The following is a 21275-nucleotide window of genomic DNA, read 5'->3' on the forward strand; positions in this document are numbered from 1 at the left end:
ACTATTAGAGTAGTTCTCACAATAGCTCTTTCTAGAGGCTGGTCCATCAAACAGCTTGATGTAAATAATGCGTTCCTGAACGGTGATGTAGCACCCACATTATTTTGATATAATATAGCCAATAATCACATGATTGCATTGCATTACATATCATACAATATGTATAATTTGAGCATATGCATATTCTTATAAGTGTTTTCATGTATAAGTATAAAAGTTGTGTATGTGATGTCTATATGTATGCTCAATATTATTAACCTTGTGGCATTTGAGTTGTCTTTTATGGGTGTTTGATGTGCTCAAGATATAAGAAAGTATGAAAAATATGGACAAGGCATGGAATTAAGTGATGAAAGTGAGATATAGAAGGCAAAATAGGTTAAGTATGAAAAATAGTACAATGTCGATTACTAGTATTTCGGTGTAAAATTGAGTATTTATGGATTTACCAAATGTAATCGAGGTATGATTAAGGTCTCATTGATGATGTAAAAATGGTTTTAGAACCATTAGATCAATTCTTGATGGGAGGTATACATAATCAGTGGTATTGATGCAAAGTCAAAACGAGCTTAGCATAAGTGCGCTACGCTCGATCGGGTAAGCATAACTATTGGGTATGAAGTCATGTGGACCTAAGGTTTGGTGTGAGTGTTTTACACATAAGGATAATAGGCCTAGCAGATGATTAAGTCGAAATTATTGAAGTGATAAGGTTGTCATAAGTCAAAAGGTGAAATGATGAGATGAAAGGTGTCAAATTTTGATTTAATAAGGCTAAATCATTGAAAATAAGGAATTTTCATCAAACCTTATCACTTTGCACGACCATTATTCTAAAAAACAGAGAGAAAATAAAACCAAAAACCATTTCTTGGCTGGTTTGAAGAAATTCTAAGGAGCTCCAAGTGAAAGCAAAGCCAAAGAAGTAGATTAAGCTTAGTTCTAGCATTTTTATGGTAAGTTCTTGTACTTGGAAGTTAAACTATGTTTTTGAATTTTTCTGAGAGCTTATATATGGTGTTTTATCCTTTTTAAGATATTTCTTGGGGTTTCCAAGTGGTTTGAGGTTTAGAAAAGCTTGAAGAGATTGTCTTCGCCGAAAAGTTGCTCGGTAAGTAAAATTTTGTGTTTTATGAGGTTTTTGGGGTTCTTGGAGTACAAGATGATTTTTGGTTATTTGATTGAGTTTATAAGAGAGTATATATGTTTATAAATGTTTGAATATATGTGGAGACTCATTTAATTTGGGTGATGATCTAGGAGATAAGAATTTTATCAAAATCGGTATATGATAACATTATGATGAATCATGTTGGTATTTGGGATATATGGTTATGGCAGGTTATTTGATGTTGATTATTGGTTGATTTTGATATTTGAGGATAGCTAAAATTAAGGGGAAACTCTGTCAAAATTTCTCCAAATGTCTAAGATAAATCTAATGCTCGATCTAGGTGGTTTAAGGCATTTTAGGCATGCTTTGGGTATGAAATTTGATATGATGTTTTATGGGTATTTTTAAATGAGAGTTCAATGTCTTACTGCCTTCATTATGATGAGAAATCCATGCCATTGTCAGGATAAGCATATCAATACCTAAGACACCACTTGTTACACGGTGAACTATATTTTGGACAAAAGGTAAGTAAAGTACTCAACTGCAACACAAGAATTATGTGTTATGTGAAAGTATGCATTATATGAATATTTTGTGAGTAAGTGGTATTAACATACAGTGACACTTCATCATAAATTTTTATGCATGGCATAATAGTGATATGGTAAATTATTATATGATATAAGACCATGCATGATATTATGATGATTAATTATATGATGCCTTTGCAAGTTTTGTGCAACATAAAAGAAAGTTGTTATAAGAAGTTTAAGTTCAGTGCCACTGTTTTGAAAAGGCGAATGAAAGTGTTAATAAGTGTAAACGGAGGCCTATAGTAGGCTTATAGTGGCTGCCCAATAATTTGGGCTAGGTTTTAGTGAACCAATAATATTGTTTGCCATGTTTCCGTTTTATTTCTCCTCCATATGAGTTATTGTTATATGTATTGACACCACAGTGTGTGGCCGCCTTAACTCTTGAGCCCGACGGGGCAACGATGGAATAAGGTTTTTAATGTGCCCTACTGTGGTGATGGCTAGCCGGAGGAGAACCCATGAGATTTTGTATTATATGTGTAACAAGCCCTGCAGGCATTGACCAATTCAAATAGTGTGCACAATATTAAGGGGCCCAAAATTTAAAAAGAAGTTGTATATGTCCATTGATATTGGGTAATCATTAGCATTGCATGCATTACTTTGCTTACTGAGCTTTAGGCTCACAGATGTCTTGTGTTGCAGGTAAAGAAAGAAATATGTGAATGATATGAGGAGAACTGAAGCATGGTCCTGACCCTGATTTGTACATATGAATACATCGACCTTTTTGTGGGTTATTTCAGTTATCAGTGAGATGTTTGTAATAAAGTGTGAAGTTATGTTTTGAAAATAAATTGGGTTATTTAATACTTATGTATAATATGTTTGAGACACACTTTATGTTTAATGTAAATAATGTGAAATAAGTTTTCAAGTTTAAAAAAAAAAAAATGTCCAGACTTCCGCAGAAATAAATTATGATATAGTTTTAAAACGTAACACCTCAAATATGGTTTTAACTAAAATAAGTGAGGGTGTTACAGGGGACTTAAAGGAAGAGGTTTTCATGCATCAGCCACCTGGATTTAAGGATGTTTCCTCCCCTAGTCTTGTGTGTAAACTTCATAAGGCTCTGTATGGACTACGTCAAGCCCCACGAGCATGGTTTGATAAACTTAAATCTGCTATTTTCTCTCTTGGTTTTACTAGTTCCAGAGCTGATACATCTTTATTTTTACGGTTTACTCCTCAACATATTTGCTTCATCCTTGTATATGTTGATGACATTCTTGTCACAGGGAGTGATACAGATGCCATTTCTACTCTTGTTTCTCAGCTTGACAGATTATTTGCTCTTAAAGATCTCGGTCATATAAATTACTTCCTTGGAATTCAGGTTGAGCACACTGATTCAGGACTCCATCTTTGCCAAAAGAAATATATCACTGATCTTCTCTGGCGCGCAAAAATGCAGTTTGCAAACTCTCTCACTAATCCAATGACTTCTGGGGAGAAACTGTCTGCCTTTGGCAGTGATCTTGTTACAGAACCTCATTTTTATAGAAGTCTTGTTGGGGCTCTACAATATGCTACAATAACCAGACCAGAGATCACTTATGCTGTAAATCGAGTGTCTCAATTTATGCAAAATCCACTTCAAAGTCATTTCAAAGTTGTCAAGAAAATTTTGCGTTATCTCAAGGGTACTTTGGATTATGGCTTGCATCTGTCACGGTCTTCCCAGCTATCTCTTACTGCCTTTTGTGACGCAGATTGGGCATCTGATCCTGATGATAGGCGCAGCACTACTGGTTTCTGCATTTTCCTTGGAGCTAACTTGGTTTCTTGGGCTTCAAAAAAGCAAAGAACTGTTTCCAGATCTAGTACAGAATCTGAGTATCGCAGTCTAGCAAACACTACTGCGGAGTTGGTCTAGATTCAATCCTTACTTGCTGAACTTCGGGTTTTCCAGCCGCTTACTCCAACAATATGGTGTGACAATAAAAGTACTGTTTTGATGTCTCAAAATCCTGTTCTACATGCTAGAACGAAACACATTGAGTTAGACCTGTATTTCGTTCGAGAGAAGATCATCAGTGGCCAGCTAACTGTTCGTCATACTCCTGCTCAAGACCAAATCGCAGATATCTTGACAAAAGCATTATCAAGCACTCGGTTCTTGTATCTTAGAGACAAACTTAGCGTTGTATCATTATCCACCCTAAGTTTGAGGGGGGGTGTTAGAGACTCCTTATGATTGTTAGTGTTAGTTATTGTTCTGTTAGTGATTAGCTGTCCTAACAGTAATTAGTTTATGCTCTAACTGTATTCAATTAGTATATTGTTGTATTGGTCTCAAGTATAAAATACCTTCTGTATTGTTTTTACATCAATATACAATTCATCTTTTCACCATTGATTTCAGTCTTAATAAGGTGCATATATCATTACTCATATATTAAATGGAACAAAAGGATCCAATTAACTCAAATGGCAACAAGAGAATTGACTTTAAGGTCATAGATGCACTATTAGAATGATCTGGTTCAGTTGTAAAGGCCAATTGTAGCTGCCAAACTCTTCATTCATTCTTCTTTTGGATGAAAAGCATAATAGGTTTCTGAACTACCATTTATTTTACATGAACCCATTCTAAAGTTGTTAGCACATATGCCATAACTCTTTTGTATTTAAGAAAATTCTGATATCAGTCATGGTCCTATAATGACAAGGGATGAATCTATTATGACTTTTATGATGCTCGTTCAAAAATTGATTTTTATAAGTCTATACAAGATTACAATATTCTCTTCCTAAAGGGGTGTTTAGTATGATGTTTGGGTTTGGGGGAGTAGAGTTAGAGGGAGTTTATGATATCAGTCGTGGTCCTATAATAACAATGGATGAATCTACTATGACTTTTATGATGGTCGTTCAAAAATCAATTTTTATTAGTTTATACGAGATTACAATATTCTCTTCCTAAATGGGTGTTTGGTATGATGTTTGAGTTTGGGGGAGTAGAGTTAGAGGGAGTTTAGATTAAGGGAATGTGAAACTCAAGTGTTTATAGGGGTTAAGATTACCCTCAAATCAAGCTAAAAAATGAGACCCACTTGAAAACACAAACCCACAAGCCATTAAAAATAAATTTACCAAACATGTATTAGATTCAAACCAAACCCCCATACCAAACACCCCCTAAGTGGGTCATCCCTTTATGAGGTTGGGGAGTCTTTGGTGCTAGTGGACTCTTTGGATAGCCGTAAAAAAAAGCATAGGACAAATTCCTCTTTCATGTGACTTATAGTATTTGTCTATTTGACACTTAACAGCAAAACCTAATAATTGTAACAAAAAGTAAACGTTAGGTATTTATGTCGTCAAAATTAAAAGTTAGGTATTTAAGTACAACACATATATAAACTTAGATATTTATGCCGCCCATATCCCTTTAAAATTTAAGTACATAAATTATGTCAATTGTACTTAACAATTGTGTTTTTCCATCCAATGCCAAAAGCCTCTTCTTGAAAGACTTGTCAAAAATAGTTTAGGAGAGGCATAAATGCATTTAGTATAAGGAGTCTAGGAGTATCAATAAGAACTCTAGGAGTGAGAAAAAAATAGATGCTCTATTTCATTTGAATTCTAATTCCACAGCTTCTCTTAAACATAGTTTTTGTTAAACTTTAATGTTGAACTAAAGAAATCAATCATCTATTGTCAACAAATAATTTTGCTCATTTGTGACATTTTCTTATTCTTGATGCTATGTTTTCAATCATAATCTTTACACCTCAAGAATTTTCAAACAAAAAGTTTGAACTTTACAATTATAAATCCACAAATGAGTTTAAACACCTTCTATGTAAAATTTGGTTAAATAATAATTGTTTACACAAAATTTTAATAAAATCATATGTATATATATTTTTAATTTTGGTAGAATTAAAAAAAGGAAAAGAAAAATGAAGAGTAGTGAGGGGAAAACCATATATACTGAAGAAAAAAAAAACGATAAAATGATAATTTTAATAAATAAAAATATTATAATTTAATAAATAAAAATATTATAACTAAGTACTTATAAAAATAATTTTTTTTAATTACCATATTCTTTAATAAAAATTAATTAGGCAAAACGATGTGCTTTGCCGGTTGTTTGCTAAAAAGAGCAGCCTAAAAAGAGTAGTCCATTTCTTCTTTTTCCCGAGAACCAAACAATACGCAAAAAGAAAATAAGGGTTTTATCAAGATTTAAGCGGGGTTTTATCAAGAGGCTCTAAAAACCCTAATTCTGAAATCCAATGGAACATTCTGCTGCTTCTGTTGCTCAGCCCGTATGTGCGGAGGAGGCTCTTGATCTTCTCAATTGCGTCACTCAATCTCCTTACGACCAGGACAAATGCGTCCGTCTTTTGAATTCTTTGCGAGACTGCGTTCTCAACAAGGTAATTCTTTTCTTTTCTTTTTTCATGTTTAAATTCTTCGAGTCGATGGAGTTGGGGTTGAATTAATGGACCACATATTGATTTAGTTAGCTCGGATCAGTGGATCAGATTGAGAATTAAGTTGATGGAATTTTGATGATTTCCCTTAATTTGATTGCCGATGAACTTGTAATCGAGCTTCATTTATAAGATCTGATTGGGTACTAAAATGGGTTCGCCCCAGTGTTTTTTAATTGAGAATGATGAAGCAAAAAACTGTTTGTATAATTGAAATATGTGAATGAATCATCAAAAAAAGAACATCTAACTTTGGCTCTTGAATCTGTATTAAAGCTCTGCTTATATTAGTCATCTAATGATGTTGAGATCTTAGTTTTGACTCAAACTGTTCATTTCTGCCCAAATCCATCTTATTGTTCTATCTTTTTCTGCTATGCAGAAAGTGAGGAAGTTCTCAATAGCTGAACAGGAAGCAAAGCCGAGTGACAAGAAAACTTGATTGAATTATGTATTGATAAACACCCGGATGAATATTGTTGCTACATTTGATCAGAGTTTTTATTCAAAATACACTTTTGTAATTTGTATATCAGACACTAACCTCATCAATATTGATGTTGAAAAAAGATGATACTTTACACTGATTTATGGGGTATTTTATTTGAAAAAGAGTTTCAGCTTAGAAATTGAGTTATATGTGTACCATTTCATTCGAGTTCTTACTCTGCATTTGCTGAAAACTTGACTATTGGATCAAAGATTCAATGAAGATAAACATATCTTCTTAATTTCATTTACCATCGACTTATTATTTTGTGTTCTTTTCCTTCATTTTGATTGGGGATGTGATTGTTTTGGTAATAAGATAAACTTTAATTTCGATAAAAAAAAAACTCCATGAATGATGTGTGGGAAAATTTAGCTAATTGTTACTCTTAGTTAAGGTTGTTCTAATTTTTAACCCATCTTAATGAAAAAAAAACTCCAATAAAATTCTCTATTTTACATTTTTTTTCTACTTGTTTGGTGCTCTTAAAATGTTAAGAATAACCATGTATAGTTATATACCAATTTCCTTGTAAATTTTGATACTTACTAAGTTTCATGTAGAGAAACTTTAGAAACAAAAGGCATATTGGGTTCCAAATAACACCAATTTCTTTCGAGAATTTCGATGCTATTAATACCCTTTTGCAGTTCCTTTTTATTAGTATTGTTATTATATAAGAGTTGGTATTGTAAAATTCAAAACTTGTTCTTGTTTCAAACAATGGCAGGTTTGATGGAACTAAAGATACTGGAAATGACCCATTGAAAGCAGATTGAAATGAAAATGACAGTGAAAGAGTATTATAACTAGAAGTCAATACACATAATTGTCAAAATCAGAACACCTAATTAGTATAAATCCATAGATTTTCCCAATTCAGGACCAAATCACACAACAAATCCAACCCCAATTCAAATCTCTCTTCATCTCTAATACTATGCATTATTTCAATTCGCCAGAAATGGCAAAAAGAGTTCCAATTCAGTGAATTAGGTATGTCAACACCAGAGCCACCAACATCAACAGGCATGCAACCCCTTGGTCTATGGTTGCCCCTGAAATGTCACCAAAAAAAACAAAAAAACCATAACCAAATTGCTCCTAATGGCAAACAAATCTTAATCACAAACATTATCAATTTGATTGAAAACACAGCATAGCATCATCGCATTTTCAAGACCCATTCCTCTTTAGCCCTAATTCGACATCACAGGAAAATGATAAAAGGGCAAAATACGGTGCTGCATTGACAATCATAATCAAATTCAGATCTGTAACAAAACAGCTGAGAACTCACCGTCGCTGGTGGGAGCGGGAGCCGGAGCAGAAGATTGAGCCCTAGTCGTCAAAAAGAGAGAAGCAACAGCCAAAACGAAGAACAAAACCCTGGAAATCTCCATTTTTCTTTTTTCTCAGAAGAAGAAAAATCCGTTGAAAAACAAAAAATGACGAAGAAGAAGCTCAAGCTCAACCCACAATCTCTCTCTGCGACGTCGTTCAGACGAATCCAAAGGGTGCGAGTCCTTCTCAGCCTCCGTTCAATGGGCTCCGGAGAGCCCCGCGCAGAGAGAGAGAGTTTTTGTTTTCTGAAACTTAAAAGCTGATTATGGAAGAAGAAGAAGAAGGAAGAGGTGAGAGAGAGGGAGAAATGGTGCAATTATATGGGCCGGGCTTTTTGAGGGCTGAGGAGGAGAGAGAAAACCGGTAGAGCCGGTAAAATGGGCTGGATAGGTGGGGCCCATATTCGGATGGGGGTGGAGTGGTGCTGGCTGAGGCCCATCACATGTGAGCTGACTGAGGCTTGACTTGACTCAGCTTTTCTCTATTTTTGACAGTCTGTGTGCTCTGTGATATCCCATCTTCTCCACCCAATTTCTATCCCAACATCCTTAGTTGGCGCCGTATGCTACGGTCCTGATTCTGCCACGTGTACTTTTCATTTTCATTTCCATTTTTATTTTTTTTTACTTTGTTTATTATTATGGTTGTGTTTGGTAAAATTTTTGTTTTTGAATTTTTTAAACACAAAAATGAAAATATTATTATTTTTTTATTTTTAAAAAATAAAAATATATTTGGTAACTATTTTTGTTTTTTGTTTTTAAAAATAAAAAATAATAAACGTGTTTGATAACTTCTATTTTTATTTTTTGTTTAACAATATAAGATGTTGATTTGAAGAAAAAATGAAAAAATGAAAGGAAAAAATGAAAACTGTTTAAAAAAATTTTGAAAGTGAAAATTTTTATTTTCAAAATTTAATAAATTTTAGTTAAAATTTAAAAAAATAATAAATAAAAATAGAGTTATTAAACCCATTTTATATTTAATTTTCAAAATTTTAATTAATTAAATAAAAAACTATTTTTTTTTAAGTGTTACCAAACAGTCTTTATTATTCTTTTTTTAAGAAACAAATATGGGATGAAGAATGTATTAATTTTGACACCCGCAGCAGCGTGTGATTTTGGGTAAAATTAGTGAAAATTACATTATGTATATATTTTTAGAGTTTTTAATTGTCCTGGAAAATATTAAAATAGTCATTGTTTTTCTTAATTAAGTTTTGTATCTTCAAAATAGTAGCAGTTAATGCCGTGTTGCATATTTATAGTATTTTTTTTTAAATTATTGTGAATTTTGTAGCATGATTACAACACTTTTCATCAATTAGCATGCATTTTTTAATTAAATTAAATTTTAAAAATTTAATCGCTAAAAACAATAATTTAAGAATTATTAGTAAAATGAATTATTAGGTAGAAAATATTAGAAATAAAAAGTTTAACATTGGAAAAATATGAGAAACACATAACTCATACAAAGAAAAATATTACTTCATTAATTAGAACTCAATCCTATTTGAAATGACGTTTCTTTTTCAATTTGTAATATGATATGAAGAACTAAGGTTAAACCTTCATTTGGGACCTTTACTTCAATTTGTAATATGTCGTTTTGTCCTTAGATTTTTTTTTTGACCTATTTTGGATGGCATAATAAAAATTTTAAATCTAGTTTTGTGGCATTCAAATACATTTCACAAATCTTCTTATTTGATCTTGTAAGATAATGTAAAAAAGCATATTTGTTGTTTTGTTGTGTCTAAAATTGCTCATTATATCACTCGACAGGGAATATTAGAAATAAAAAGTCTCACATTAAATAAAAAGAAAATTGAGAAACACATTATTTCAAATTTGTAAGAGAAAGTCATTGTTTCAAATTTGTAGTAGAAAGTCATTGTTTTTCTTTTAATAAAAAAAAATTGAGAAACACATTGTTTCAAACGTTTTTTTTTTTATAAAAAAAAATCCTTTATTTTGTGGTCATAGAAAGAAGAAAAAAACAATTTGTATGCTTATTAAATAAATTACAAAGTTAATTAGGGTGTGATTGGTAGAGTATCAAAATCTAATTTTATTATTTTAAAAACTTGAAAACAGTGGGATCTATAAGAATAAGTGATTGGTAGGATGTTTTTTAAAATAAAATTTAAATCAGTATTCTAATTTTGTGTTATAAAATTAAAAACATGAAAATCATGTTTTCTCTGGTTCCAAATCATTGTATCCTAAAATCCTACAAATCTATCACTTTTTTTATATTTTTAGATTTCATATTAATCACATATTCAGTTTTTAAAAACCCAAAAACAGTTTTCAGATATTGAACCAATCACATTTTCAAAAATATATTTTCAAACTATAAATTCAGATTTTATTTTAGAAACACACTTTTTAAAAATGTAATTTTCCAATCACGAACCAATCAGGCCCTAAGTAGCTCAAGAAATGTGCTTTACAAAACTAGTCAATTAATGTAAGTTTTGTGAGCAAAACCTTAGTGGATATTTATAAAATACTTTTAAAAAATATCCCATTGTTATTGTTATAGTAGAGAAGTCAATTGTTTATCAAATTTAATTATTCTTAATTAATATACAAACAATACTAATATGACATCTAATAATGTATGTGCATTGCTATACTAAAAATATTAAGTTACACCTACTACTTAGGCTTGATTATTACCATTATAAGAGACCTATAGTAATGTTTTTTTTTTAGTTCATAGATTTTTTTTCTCACTTCCTTTTAAATAAATACTTAATAAAATAATTTTTAAAACTTACTCTTTTTAAACTTTAATTAAATACAAAATTATTTGATTATATGAAAAATAACTCTAAAACATCAATAACAAGGTGTAGTGTTTTAAGTAATGTGATTTTATTGTTTAAATTACATAAAAATATTAATCTCAACTTACATTTACAAATATTTATATTTATACATTTGTAAATTATTAATTAGAGGGATGCGAAGAAAAGAAAGAGTGCCAATATAATTACTCAAATAAAAATAATATTCTTGATGACATGATATCAATTATCAATGAATGTGCCCTCATGAGTCATGCATTAAAAGTGCATGGTTTAAAGCTCTTTTCGAAAAAGGGCCAATTTATTGATTAAAATCTAATATTAAATAACTGTGTCTAGTAATTATAATCAAATATCTCATTTGTAATTTAATTTATTTTTGTTGACTTTTTTAATATTATAAGTTAACCACATATGAATACAAACTTTTTTAATATTATAAGTTAACCACATATGAATTCATGTCAATTTTTATGTATCTAAGATGGTCTTACATATTCTAAAATATCACATCCTTTTATATTTATTTATTTACTAAACCATTCTATGTTATATAATTATTTATATAATAAAATAAGTAAAATGATGCATTAGAGATACCAAATTTAGAAGGAAAAAACATGGTAAATACTTATTTAGTATTATGTATTTTATCAAAATACATACTCGATAACCTATATTTTTAATAATGTTCATGAAATCATACATATTTGGTACCCTGAACTCAAGTTTGATCAATAAAATTTTATTAATACGACCAAACTGCACTCAATTATATGGATTTTTTATTCAAATTTGATTACTTAAATACATATAATTTATGACAGTTTTGTTATATTGATAAAATTTTATCATTCAAATTTGAGTCTAGGGTACCAAATGTGTACGATTTCAAATTACAAGATACCAAATGAGCATTATTGAAAACATAAGTTACCAAGTATGTATTTCGATAAAACACAGGATACCAAATGTTTATATACCCAAAAAATAAAATAAAATTCCAATTCCTTTAATGTACTTCAACATTCATTAAGCAAATTTGTGTTGCAAGGAGGCCAAAAGATAAATTTTTGTTTGAGGAAGGGTAAATATACAATTTATAGAAAAATTAAGGATAATTATATAAAATACCATATAATTTTTTTTCAAATATTTTTGAGAGACCAAGGCCCCTCCCTTATATACTAGTTCTGTCTACTCAAATAAAGTATTAGAACAGAAAAAGTCATTAAATCATAAACTATTATAAAAAAAAGAAATTGATATTTTCTTTTCCATGCACCATAGTTAAGATTATTTGATCCATTAACTGGTTCTTGGGGAGGAACAAATTTGATTATTGTAAGAGAAAAGTTTAACAAATTTGAGAAAAATAAGGTTTCAAACATTTGGAAGAGCTAAGAACATAAGCATTTGTTGAAGTTGAAGAAAGAAGTAGTATTTGTGCTGCCATATCTAACTTTAGCCAATGGATCTTGATACCTTTAACTAATCAACTGAAACTACTTGAGCTAACTGAGATTGATTTACCAATTAGCAAAGCTTATATATATATATAGTCACTCGTAATGGTTACTACTAATTGATGATTACTGTAATATTAATCATTAGATTAAGATCAATGATCCATATTTATAGTTGTTAGTTAATATTTCTAAAAATAAATTTTGATTTTTTTTAAATTTTTGGAAAGACTACCTGATTACATGGTGGTCACATATTTATTAAATTAAAGAATTAAAAAAAATATTACTTAAGCATTATATATGAAAATTCGAAATTAATGTAAAAAAAAAATCATTACCTATTGGTAACTTGCTATATCAAGTTACTATGTTGACACATCATCATAATTGTTAATACTCATTTATATGGGTAGTAACTATTAAGAAATCTTTTATATATACATATATTTTGAATATAATACACATTAAAGAATGTCATGTTAAAAAGAAAATTGTATTACAGAGTTTTTAACTTTTTATATGAAAAAGTTAAGACATTGAGTTCTTTTATAATAAAAATACATCATTTTATAATAAATGATCAGTAAAATTTTAGTAGTTCCAATGGTGCAATATTATTAATACTTTATAACTTTAGATTTCTATTAAAATTATTTAAATGTGATTGAATTTTTTACTATTTAATTAAAAAAATGAACAAAACAAAGGCGATACATTACACAAAGTAAGTACCAAAAGTGGTATTGTTTTTATTTATTTCAATAATAATAATAATAAAAAAAAAAGTAGAATGCTAGTGTGTCCATGTGTAGAATAATAGACCAAAATAAGGTTAACATTCTTTTTTTTAATAAAATAAACAAATAAATTAGAAAGGTGAGATTATGGTTTATGTTTCAAAATCTTGGTCCCAACATTTGCTAATGCCAAATCATATGATTAATAACCAGAAAATATAATATATTGAGAGTAAAGGTACCTTAGAATTAGCCCTTATTGGTGAGTATTCCACCACAACATACTATGAAGTTTCGTTTTTCTTATCAAATTGTGACAAAATGTTTTATTTTATTTTTGAATTCATTACATTTTTCAATAGTTGGTACATACACATATTATAGCAATAATTCCAATACATATTGAGATCTCAAATCCGACAATAACCTATCAGAAATATTTCATCTTCAGTGTTACCTTAAAATAAGAATTCGAATTAATCTCGTCATAATAAGAAAAGATAGGAAGACTACCGACTTTCAAAGTACTAAATAAAACAACCTATGAGAGCACAAATATATGCGAGTCTATATGAATCCGAGGGCTTGGAGGGTTTTAACTCCCAACCTTGGCAAAAAATGTCAAGGCCCCACCACCCTGCCCAAGTGTGGTGGACACAGCTATGCATTTTAATAATAAAATTCCTATATGATCTTCACTACATTTAAATTTTTTTAAATAAATTAGTAATATAGACAGACCATGTTATAATATGGTTCCAATCATGTCAATGTACTTCGTATAGTCTTATAATTCTAGTTATCTTTGCCAATATTTTGTCTTAACCAAATAATGTAATAAAAAGAAAACTGTCTCAGTCTGTGTTGCTTCATATATAAGCTGCTCTACAGCCCCCCATACGTACTAGTTTGTAGTGCCATTTCAGCCACACACACACACATATATATATATATATATATATATATATGCAGAGACTGCTTGATTTTCAAATTCAAACTTTGAAAAAGACACATTTTTGTACCTTTTTTTTTGGGTAAAATTAGTGAAAATTACATTATGTATATATTTTTAGAGTGTTTAATTGTCCTGGAAAATATTAAAATAGTCATTGTTTTTCTTAATTAAGTTTTGTATCTTCAAAATAGAAGCAGTTAATTTCTAAAAAAAATAGTAGCAATTAATGTCGTGTTGCATATTTATAGTAATTTTTTTTTGTTATTTTTTTTTAAAATTATTGTGAATTTTGTAGTATGATTACAACACTTTTCATCAATTAGCATGCATTTTTTAATTAAATTAAATTTTAAAAATTTAATCGCTAAAAATAATAATTTAAGAATTATTAGTAAAATGAAGATATTTAGTAAAATGAATTATTAGGTAGAAAATATTAGAAATAAAAAGTTCAACATTGGAAAAATATGAGAAACACAACTCATATAAAGAAAAATATTACTTCATCAATTAGAACTCAATCCTACTTTTTCAATTTGTAATATGATATGAAGAACTAAGGTTAAACCTTCATTTGGGACCTTTACTTCAATTTGTAATATGTCGTTTTGTCCTTACTTTTTTTTTTGACCTATTTTGGATAACATAATAAAAATTTTAAATCTAGTTTTGTGGCATTCAAATACATTTCACAAATCTTCTTATTTGATCTTGTAAAATAATGTAAAAAAGCATATTTATTGTTTTGTTGTGTCTAAAATGGCTCATTATATCACTCGACAGGGAATGTTAGAAATAAAAAGTCTCACATTAAATAAAAAGAAAATTGAGAACCACATTATTTCAAATTTGTAAGAGAAAGTCATTGTTTCAAATTTGTAGTAGAAAGTCATTGTTTTTCTTTTAATGAAAAAAATTGAGAAACACATTGTTTCAAACGTTTTTTTTTTTTTTGATAAAAACAATCCTTTATTTTGTGGTCATAGAAAGAAAGAAAAAAACAATTTGTATGCTTATTAAATAAACTACAAAGTTAATTAAGTAGCTCAAGAAATGTGCTTTACAAAACTAGTCAATTAATGTAAGTTTTGTGAGCAAAACCTTAGTGGATATTTATAAAATACTTTAAAAAAATATCCCATTGTTATTGTTATAGTAGAGAAGTCAATTGTTTATCAAATTTAATTATTCTTAATTAATATACAAACAATACTAATATGACATCTAATAATGTATGTGCATTGCTATACTAAAAATATTAAGTTACACCTACTACTTAGGCTTGATTATTACCATTATAAGAGACCTATAGTAATGTTTTTTTTTTAGTTCATAGATTTTTTTTCTCACTTCCTTTTAAATAAATATTTTGTAACGACCCAACTATTCTAGACTTTGGACCATTAATGACTATTATACTAATCTTAAGAAAACGTACATATGAAATAACCATAACTTTATTTAAAAACTGTAAAGTAAAGGTTAAATACATAAAAATTCATTTAGGATATGGGATCCCATTGTTTTGAAAACAAAACATAACTTAAATAAATTGGTTACAAAATTAAGTGCGGAAAAATAATACATAGAAATCATAACTTAAAGAAAAAGAAAACTTCATCCTCTAATCGAACGCGCAATCCACCGATTCCATCCTGCCTCAATACACATCCCCAAGCTGCCAAGAATCTTTCCGCCGCCATAACTATTTTCCTGCACATATAAACATAAAGGAATGAGCCTAATGCCCAGCAAGGAAAATCTACAACAAGCATGAAACATAATCATACACATAACTATAATCTATAAACATATAACATATATCTATAAAGACGTACATCATATAAGACTATACTATTAATGACCATTAAAACATGTAATAAACCATCTACGTCCCCTTTCTAATATCTGAGGTAGGTTAGATCACATGGTAGGTTTATGATAACCCATCTACATCCCCTGTCTAATATCTGAGGTAGGGTAAATCATAACCATGAAACATAAGAAAACATAACATAACATACTATAGCATAACTTATCATAACATATCAACATAACATATAAGCATATAAAACTATCCTATTTTCCTTACCAATATACCGGGATGATGAGAACAAAGTCGGGATTTTGGAACACTCCTAAAAACCATTAATATATAGAGGTGAGTATTCTAAAAGAAAGAGATGAATGAACTAAAAACCATCGAAAATATTCTTACCGACAAGAAACCTCAAGTTCGAAGAACTTAGATGCCTAACCAAGAATAGAGAAGACTGAGTTAGGACTATAAAACTAATGAAACAATACTGAAAGGAACTAAGAATAGGAATACCTTGAATGCTTCTATGACCGAACTATACCTCGAAACCGAAATACACTATAACCTTACTTCCCAAGTGTTTATTAAGCTTATAATGATTAAGCTTATAACCCCAACCCAAGTGTTTATCACTCTACAGTCTCACTAGCACCTGAAAGGCCCTGATCAATGCTTGAAGAATGAATGAAAAGGCTTGGTGCTAGGTCCTATTTATAGAGTTATTGGAATAAAAATCTTCTAATTATAATCCAAATTTAAATTCAAATTTAAAATAGAATCCTAAGGGATAAAAATCTTCTAATTATAATCCAAATTTAAATTCAAATTTAAAATAGAATCCTAAGGAATAAAAATCTTCTAACTTTCTAAATCCCGTAACTCTAAACTAACCTACAGTAAAATCAACATATCTGGAGCTGTAGGACTCCGATTTAGAATATCTTTATACCGTTAGAAAGTTAATTAAATTATCTACAACTTTTTAGAAATAATATTTTTCGAAATTCATAACATAACTGGATCAAAAATAAGTCGGAAGTTACAGTACCCTAAAGTTATGAAAAATCTATTTTATTATCTAAATCACAAATAAATAAAATATCTAAATCACAAATAAATAAAATTGTGAGTCTAAAATCTGAATATCTAAATAAATATCATGCTCCTAACAGATTCTGGTGAAGACTAAGTCTTATATTTCCCTTATTAAAATAATGACTCTTTAATAATCATGCATATGACAAGTGTCATAATCCTATTGGCTCTATCTAAACCTTAGGTTATAATAATCATCATATTAATAACCAGCAATATTAATCAAACATTATATTATAATTAATATTCTTAAACTATAGGTTAAACTTATAAAATCCATAACTATTGCTAGGAGTTTCCAACTAAATCCCGGCTTGAACCAAAATCTACAGTAATGAACATACTATAACTAATACTAGCTATTACTACTACTACTACTATCTAACTAGCTAAGTAAATTCTGGGACTCTACATATTTCATATAATAATTTTAAAAAATCACACTTTTTAAACTTGAATTAAATACAAAATTATTTGATTATATGAAAAATAACTTTAAAATATCAATATCAAGGTGTAGTGTTTTAAGTAATGTAATTTATTGTTTAAATTACATAAAAATATTCATCACAACTTACATTTACAAATATTTATATTTATACATTTGTAAATTATTAATGAGAGGGATGAGAAGAAAAGAAAGAGTGCCAATTGTTGAACGGAAAAAAAAGCAGCAACAAATTATTATCATTATTATTAATATATAAATATTTCCTTTATAAATTATTTAAAACCTGAAAGAAATATTTAATTATTAAAATAATAATAATATATAAAAAAAAGGATGGGTCAGTCAAGATGAAAAAGTAAATAAATGAGATATTTTCTCCACTTCCACCACTTTTACGTTGAGTGGGTTTTTATTAAAAATAAAAATAATAAAATAAAATGCTCTATAAAAAGGTAGAGAGCAGAACAGTTACTAATTTTTTTTTGAGGTTTTGGACAAAGAAAAATTAATACGCAAAAGTGAACCAGACAAATTGAGAAGAAAAAAAAAACACTGCATATTCTAAAGTCTTTCTTCAAACTTTACAAGGGTAAGTGAAGATTTATAAAAATGATCAATATTTTCTTCTTTTGACTCTTTTATTTTTAATCTATGGTGATTAAGAGTCATTCTAATCCCCTTTGATTCACTAGACTTCAGAAAATAAGTTGATGTGATATATAATCAAAGGGGAAATGAAAAGACTAATATTTTTATGTTGCCAATTTCATCATGAATTCTTATATTTCTCTTTGATGCATTAGACTTCAGAAAATAAGTCAACATGTGATACATCATCAAAGAAAAAAATATGAATTTTTCATGGTGTTATGCTGCTTGATTTATTGTAAATCTTCATGGCTTCCCTTTGGTTCACTAGACTTCAGAAAATAAGTCAATATGTGGTACATAACCAAATGAAAGAATAGGAGATTTAAAGAAATTGTTATGCTGCCAAAATTATCACTAAGTGTGGGTTTTAATGAAAAATAATAAGAGCAAGATAGAAAACTTGGTTGAATATCTCATACCTCACTGAAATTGCAAATAATCAAAGTATTTGTCTAAGCAGTGCTGGGATTGGCTAGTCAATTTCCTGGTCAAGTTCAAAAGAGATAAAATCACTCTGAAAGTTTGAATGAATATTGACATATATGTGTATAGTTGTACACCAAAACAAATAAATGAAAACTGAAAGGACTCATAGTACGAAAATTAGTTGAATACTGACATATGTTTGCAAATAAATCAATTCATAATTTATATGATATCCATATATATATATATATAAATGGCTGGTCTTGCATACCATATATACAAAGAAACAAATGATTTACATGCATATGTTATAAATGCATTTTTGTCTTATACGACCAATAAAAAAAAAACTATAATGATAAACAAAGCAAAAGCAAAGTTTGTATTCTTCAGTGCTTTTCAAAATGAGTCATGACCCAGTATTCGGCCGACCATATATACATATATATGTTGAGCTTGAAAATATATATGTGTACAACTTACCAGATGATTATCCAGTTGTGAAACATTCAGAGCTTCTCGTCTCTTACTCATGCGCATGAGTATCGAATTTGAAACGAAATCCAAAAGTCCCAAGTCAAACGACTAAAGCAAAAGTAAATAAATATTAGCTGTAAACAAAACAAAATAAAACAAAAATTTTATTTTAAGTTTTGTGATTAATCTAATATGTGAGCCAAACCCAATATATATGTATGTATTTAATTAAACTAGGAAGAATATAACATGTATATGTATATACATATAAAATAAAATAAAAATTGAGATGTATTATGCATATACAAAAATATATTTAAAAGGGGCGTACCGTGAGTATAACAAAGTTGTGTGTATGCTCTGTTGAAGAATGACAGCTTATCATATAACTCTCACTTTATCTCTGTAAAGCCATTAAATAGATCGAGAGATATAATTAATAATCAAATAATATATAATAAAAATATTTTGAATTTGAAACCAAATTTAAATTCAAGCTTTAAGATATTTATATTAATTGACGAATTCAAAACATTAAACAGTGAGATTTTATCTCCAAAATTTTAAATTCAAATTTAAAAAGAAAAAAAAATAAATTTTGAATTTTAAAATAATGATATTACCTGATATAAAATTTTAGATTATTCCCCGCAAATTTTGGAATAATCAATTAAAATTTTGATTTTTAATAATCTCTTTATATATAAAATAAATTATTGATAAAAAAAATATATATAAGAGATTTTAAGACATAAAATTGTCACCAAAATGATAAAATTCTAAAACTATGTGAAATGGTATGAAATTTCAAAATCCCAAATGAGCTCATCAAAATCAATTCAAATGATGAAATATCATTCCAAAATTTCAAAGAGGTCGTTAACTTCACAAAATCTCAAAAATGGTAATTTTACCTCAAAATTAAAAGTGCACTAAAATTCAAAACCATAATAAATGGTATCCCAAAAAGAGGTCATTCACCTCTTAATTATCAAAGCATCATAAAATCTTTGAAAATTTCGGAACTACGTTAGACTTGATTCCTAAAAAAGGGTACGTAGGCAACTTAGTTGCTAAGGCTAAGTGCAGTCGCCAATACCGCAAAATGGTATAAAAACACAAATTTCAAAATTCCATAAAAGGTCATCCACCTAGGAATTTTTCCAAATTTTCAAATGGCAAAGAATTCCTGAAAATGGTCATCTACCGGAATTCTTATATTCAAATTCTAAAATATCTCAATCCGAACTATAAGTGGCTTGATCCTTCACAAAGAAGGTATGTAGGCAACTCAGTTAGCCAAAAATACTGAGTTCAGCTGCAATTCCAAATTCATCCCAGTTCTCCCTAAATTATTTCAAATTATTTAATATCATCGTAATTGGAATCAAAGGGTATTTCCTTTAAACAAAAGGATTGTAATTAAAAGGTTATTCTTATAATCTCAGATGGGTCGAACTTAAATAAATAAACTATTATGCTATAAGTTTGGCATAGGTGAAATTGTGTTTCGCATTTATTTATTTTTTTATTTTCTAAATATGAAATTTTTGCTTAACATGATTTTTGGCACGCCCAGTGGGATCCATTCTCCTTTTCATCTCCAACTATGATGACTATTTTTTAACTTAAAAATTTTGGTTCTAATTTTGTTTACCCTTTTAAGGAAAAAATGGCACCACAAGTGACAGTTTACTTCCACAAGTTACCAACGACCTCTTTTAACCAAGGAGAGAAAAAGAATCGCTTCCTGGCGGCATTCTCTATTGATCGGGTACCCATTTCATGTAGTGTACCCAAACCTGTAGAGGATGTGAAGACAGCTACACCAGCTAGAAAGGCTGGAAAAGGAAAAGTTGTGAAAGGTGTCTCTAAGACTCAGCAAGCCTTGGGAGGTAAAGCTGCGAAAGGCTTTAAAAAGAGGCAAACTCGGTCAATGAAGAGGTAAATTTCAAAGGCTGTTAAGGCGGAAGGGAAGCCAACAACGAATGGTTGTCCCATAACTACCCAGAGGGAATGGGGCCAAGAATGTATCATGATTGGTTCCATCCTAATTTTCTTGCCCACTGTTGCTTCAGTGATGGTTATTTCCGCAAAGGAAACTGAAGCAACACCGGCGTCTCAAACTCTGAGAGGCAAGAAGGGGACAACAACATCACCCTCACCAAATCCTCTTGAAACACGGGAATTGATAAGGGATATGCCGATCAAGCCTACGATCGTGATACCTGTCAACCGCCAAAGCCAACAGGGGGCATCTGTTGAGAACAATGAACACCCTTTATTACATCTAAGACTAGATGAGGGGTGTATGACGCCTTTTGCCCTCTCAAAGAAGGCTAGAAGTGACAAGGTACGGGTTCCCAA

The 21275-nt window shown here is 29.5% G+C and overlaps 1 protein-coding gene and 1 long non-coding RNA gene across 2 annotated transcripts; one reads left to right on the plus strand and one right to left on the minus strand.

Annotated features, from left to right (window-relative positions):
* Nucleotides 1-824: 824 nt before the first annotated feature.
* Nucleotides 825-4059, plus strand: LOC133834099 (uncharacterized mitochondrial protein AtMg00810-like). The gene is made up of 4 exons (XM_062263601.1): nt 825-959; nt 1040-1114; nt 1583-1644; nt 2362-4059. The coding sequence occupies exon 4, from the start codon at nt 2669-2671 to the stop codon at nt 3593-3595; it is 927 nt and encodes a 308-aa protein (XP_062119585.1). The 5' UTR covers nt 825-959; nt 1040-1114; nt 1583-1644; nt 2362-2668; the 3' UTR covers nt 3596-4059.
* A 3376-nt stretch (nt 4060-7435) lies between these two features.
* Nucleotides 7436-8619, minus strand: LOC133778556 (uncharacterized). Its single transcript, XR_009869121.1, has 2 exons — nt 7961-8619; nt 7436-7718 (listed from the first exon to the last, which is right to left on the minus strand). It is a non-coding gene; the product is annotated as an uncharacterized LOC133778556 (long non-coding RNA).
* Nucleotides 8620-21275: the final 12656 nt, after the last annotated feature.

The sequence above is a fragment of the Humulus lupulus genome, chromosome 5 (genome assembly GCF_963169125.1).
Source record: "Humulus lupulus chromosome 5, drHumLupu1.1, whole genome shotgun sequence".
Taxonomy (NCBI): Eukaryota; Viridiplantae; Streptophyta; class Magnoliopsida; order Rosales; family Cannabaceae; genus Humulus; species Humulus lupulus.

What these genes read in the sequence shown, in the direction of transcription:
- LOC133834099 (XM_062263601.1), top strand. Translation starts at nt 2,669, where the DNA reads ATGGTTTTAACTAAAATAAGTGAGGGTGTTACAGGGGACTTAAAGGAA.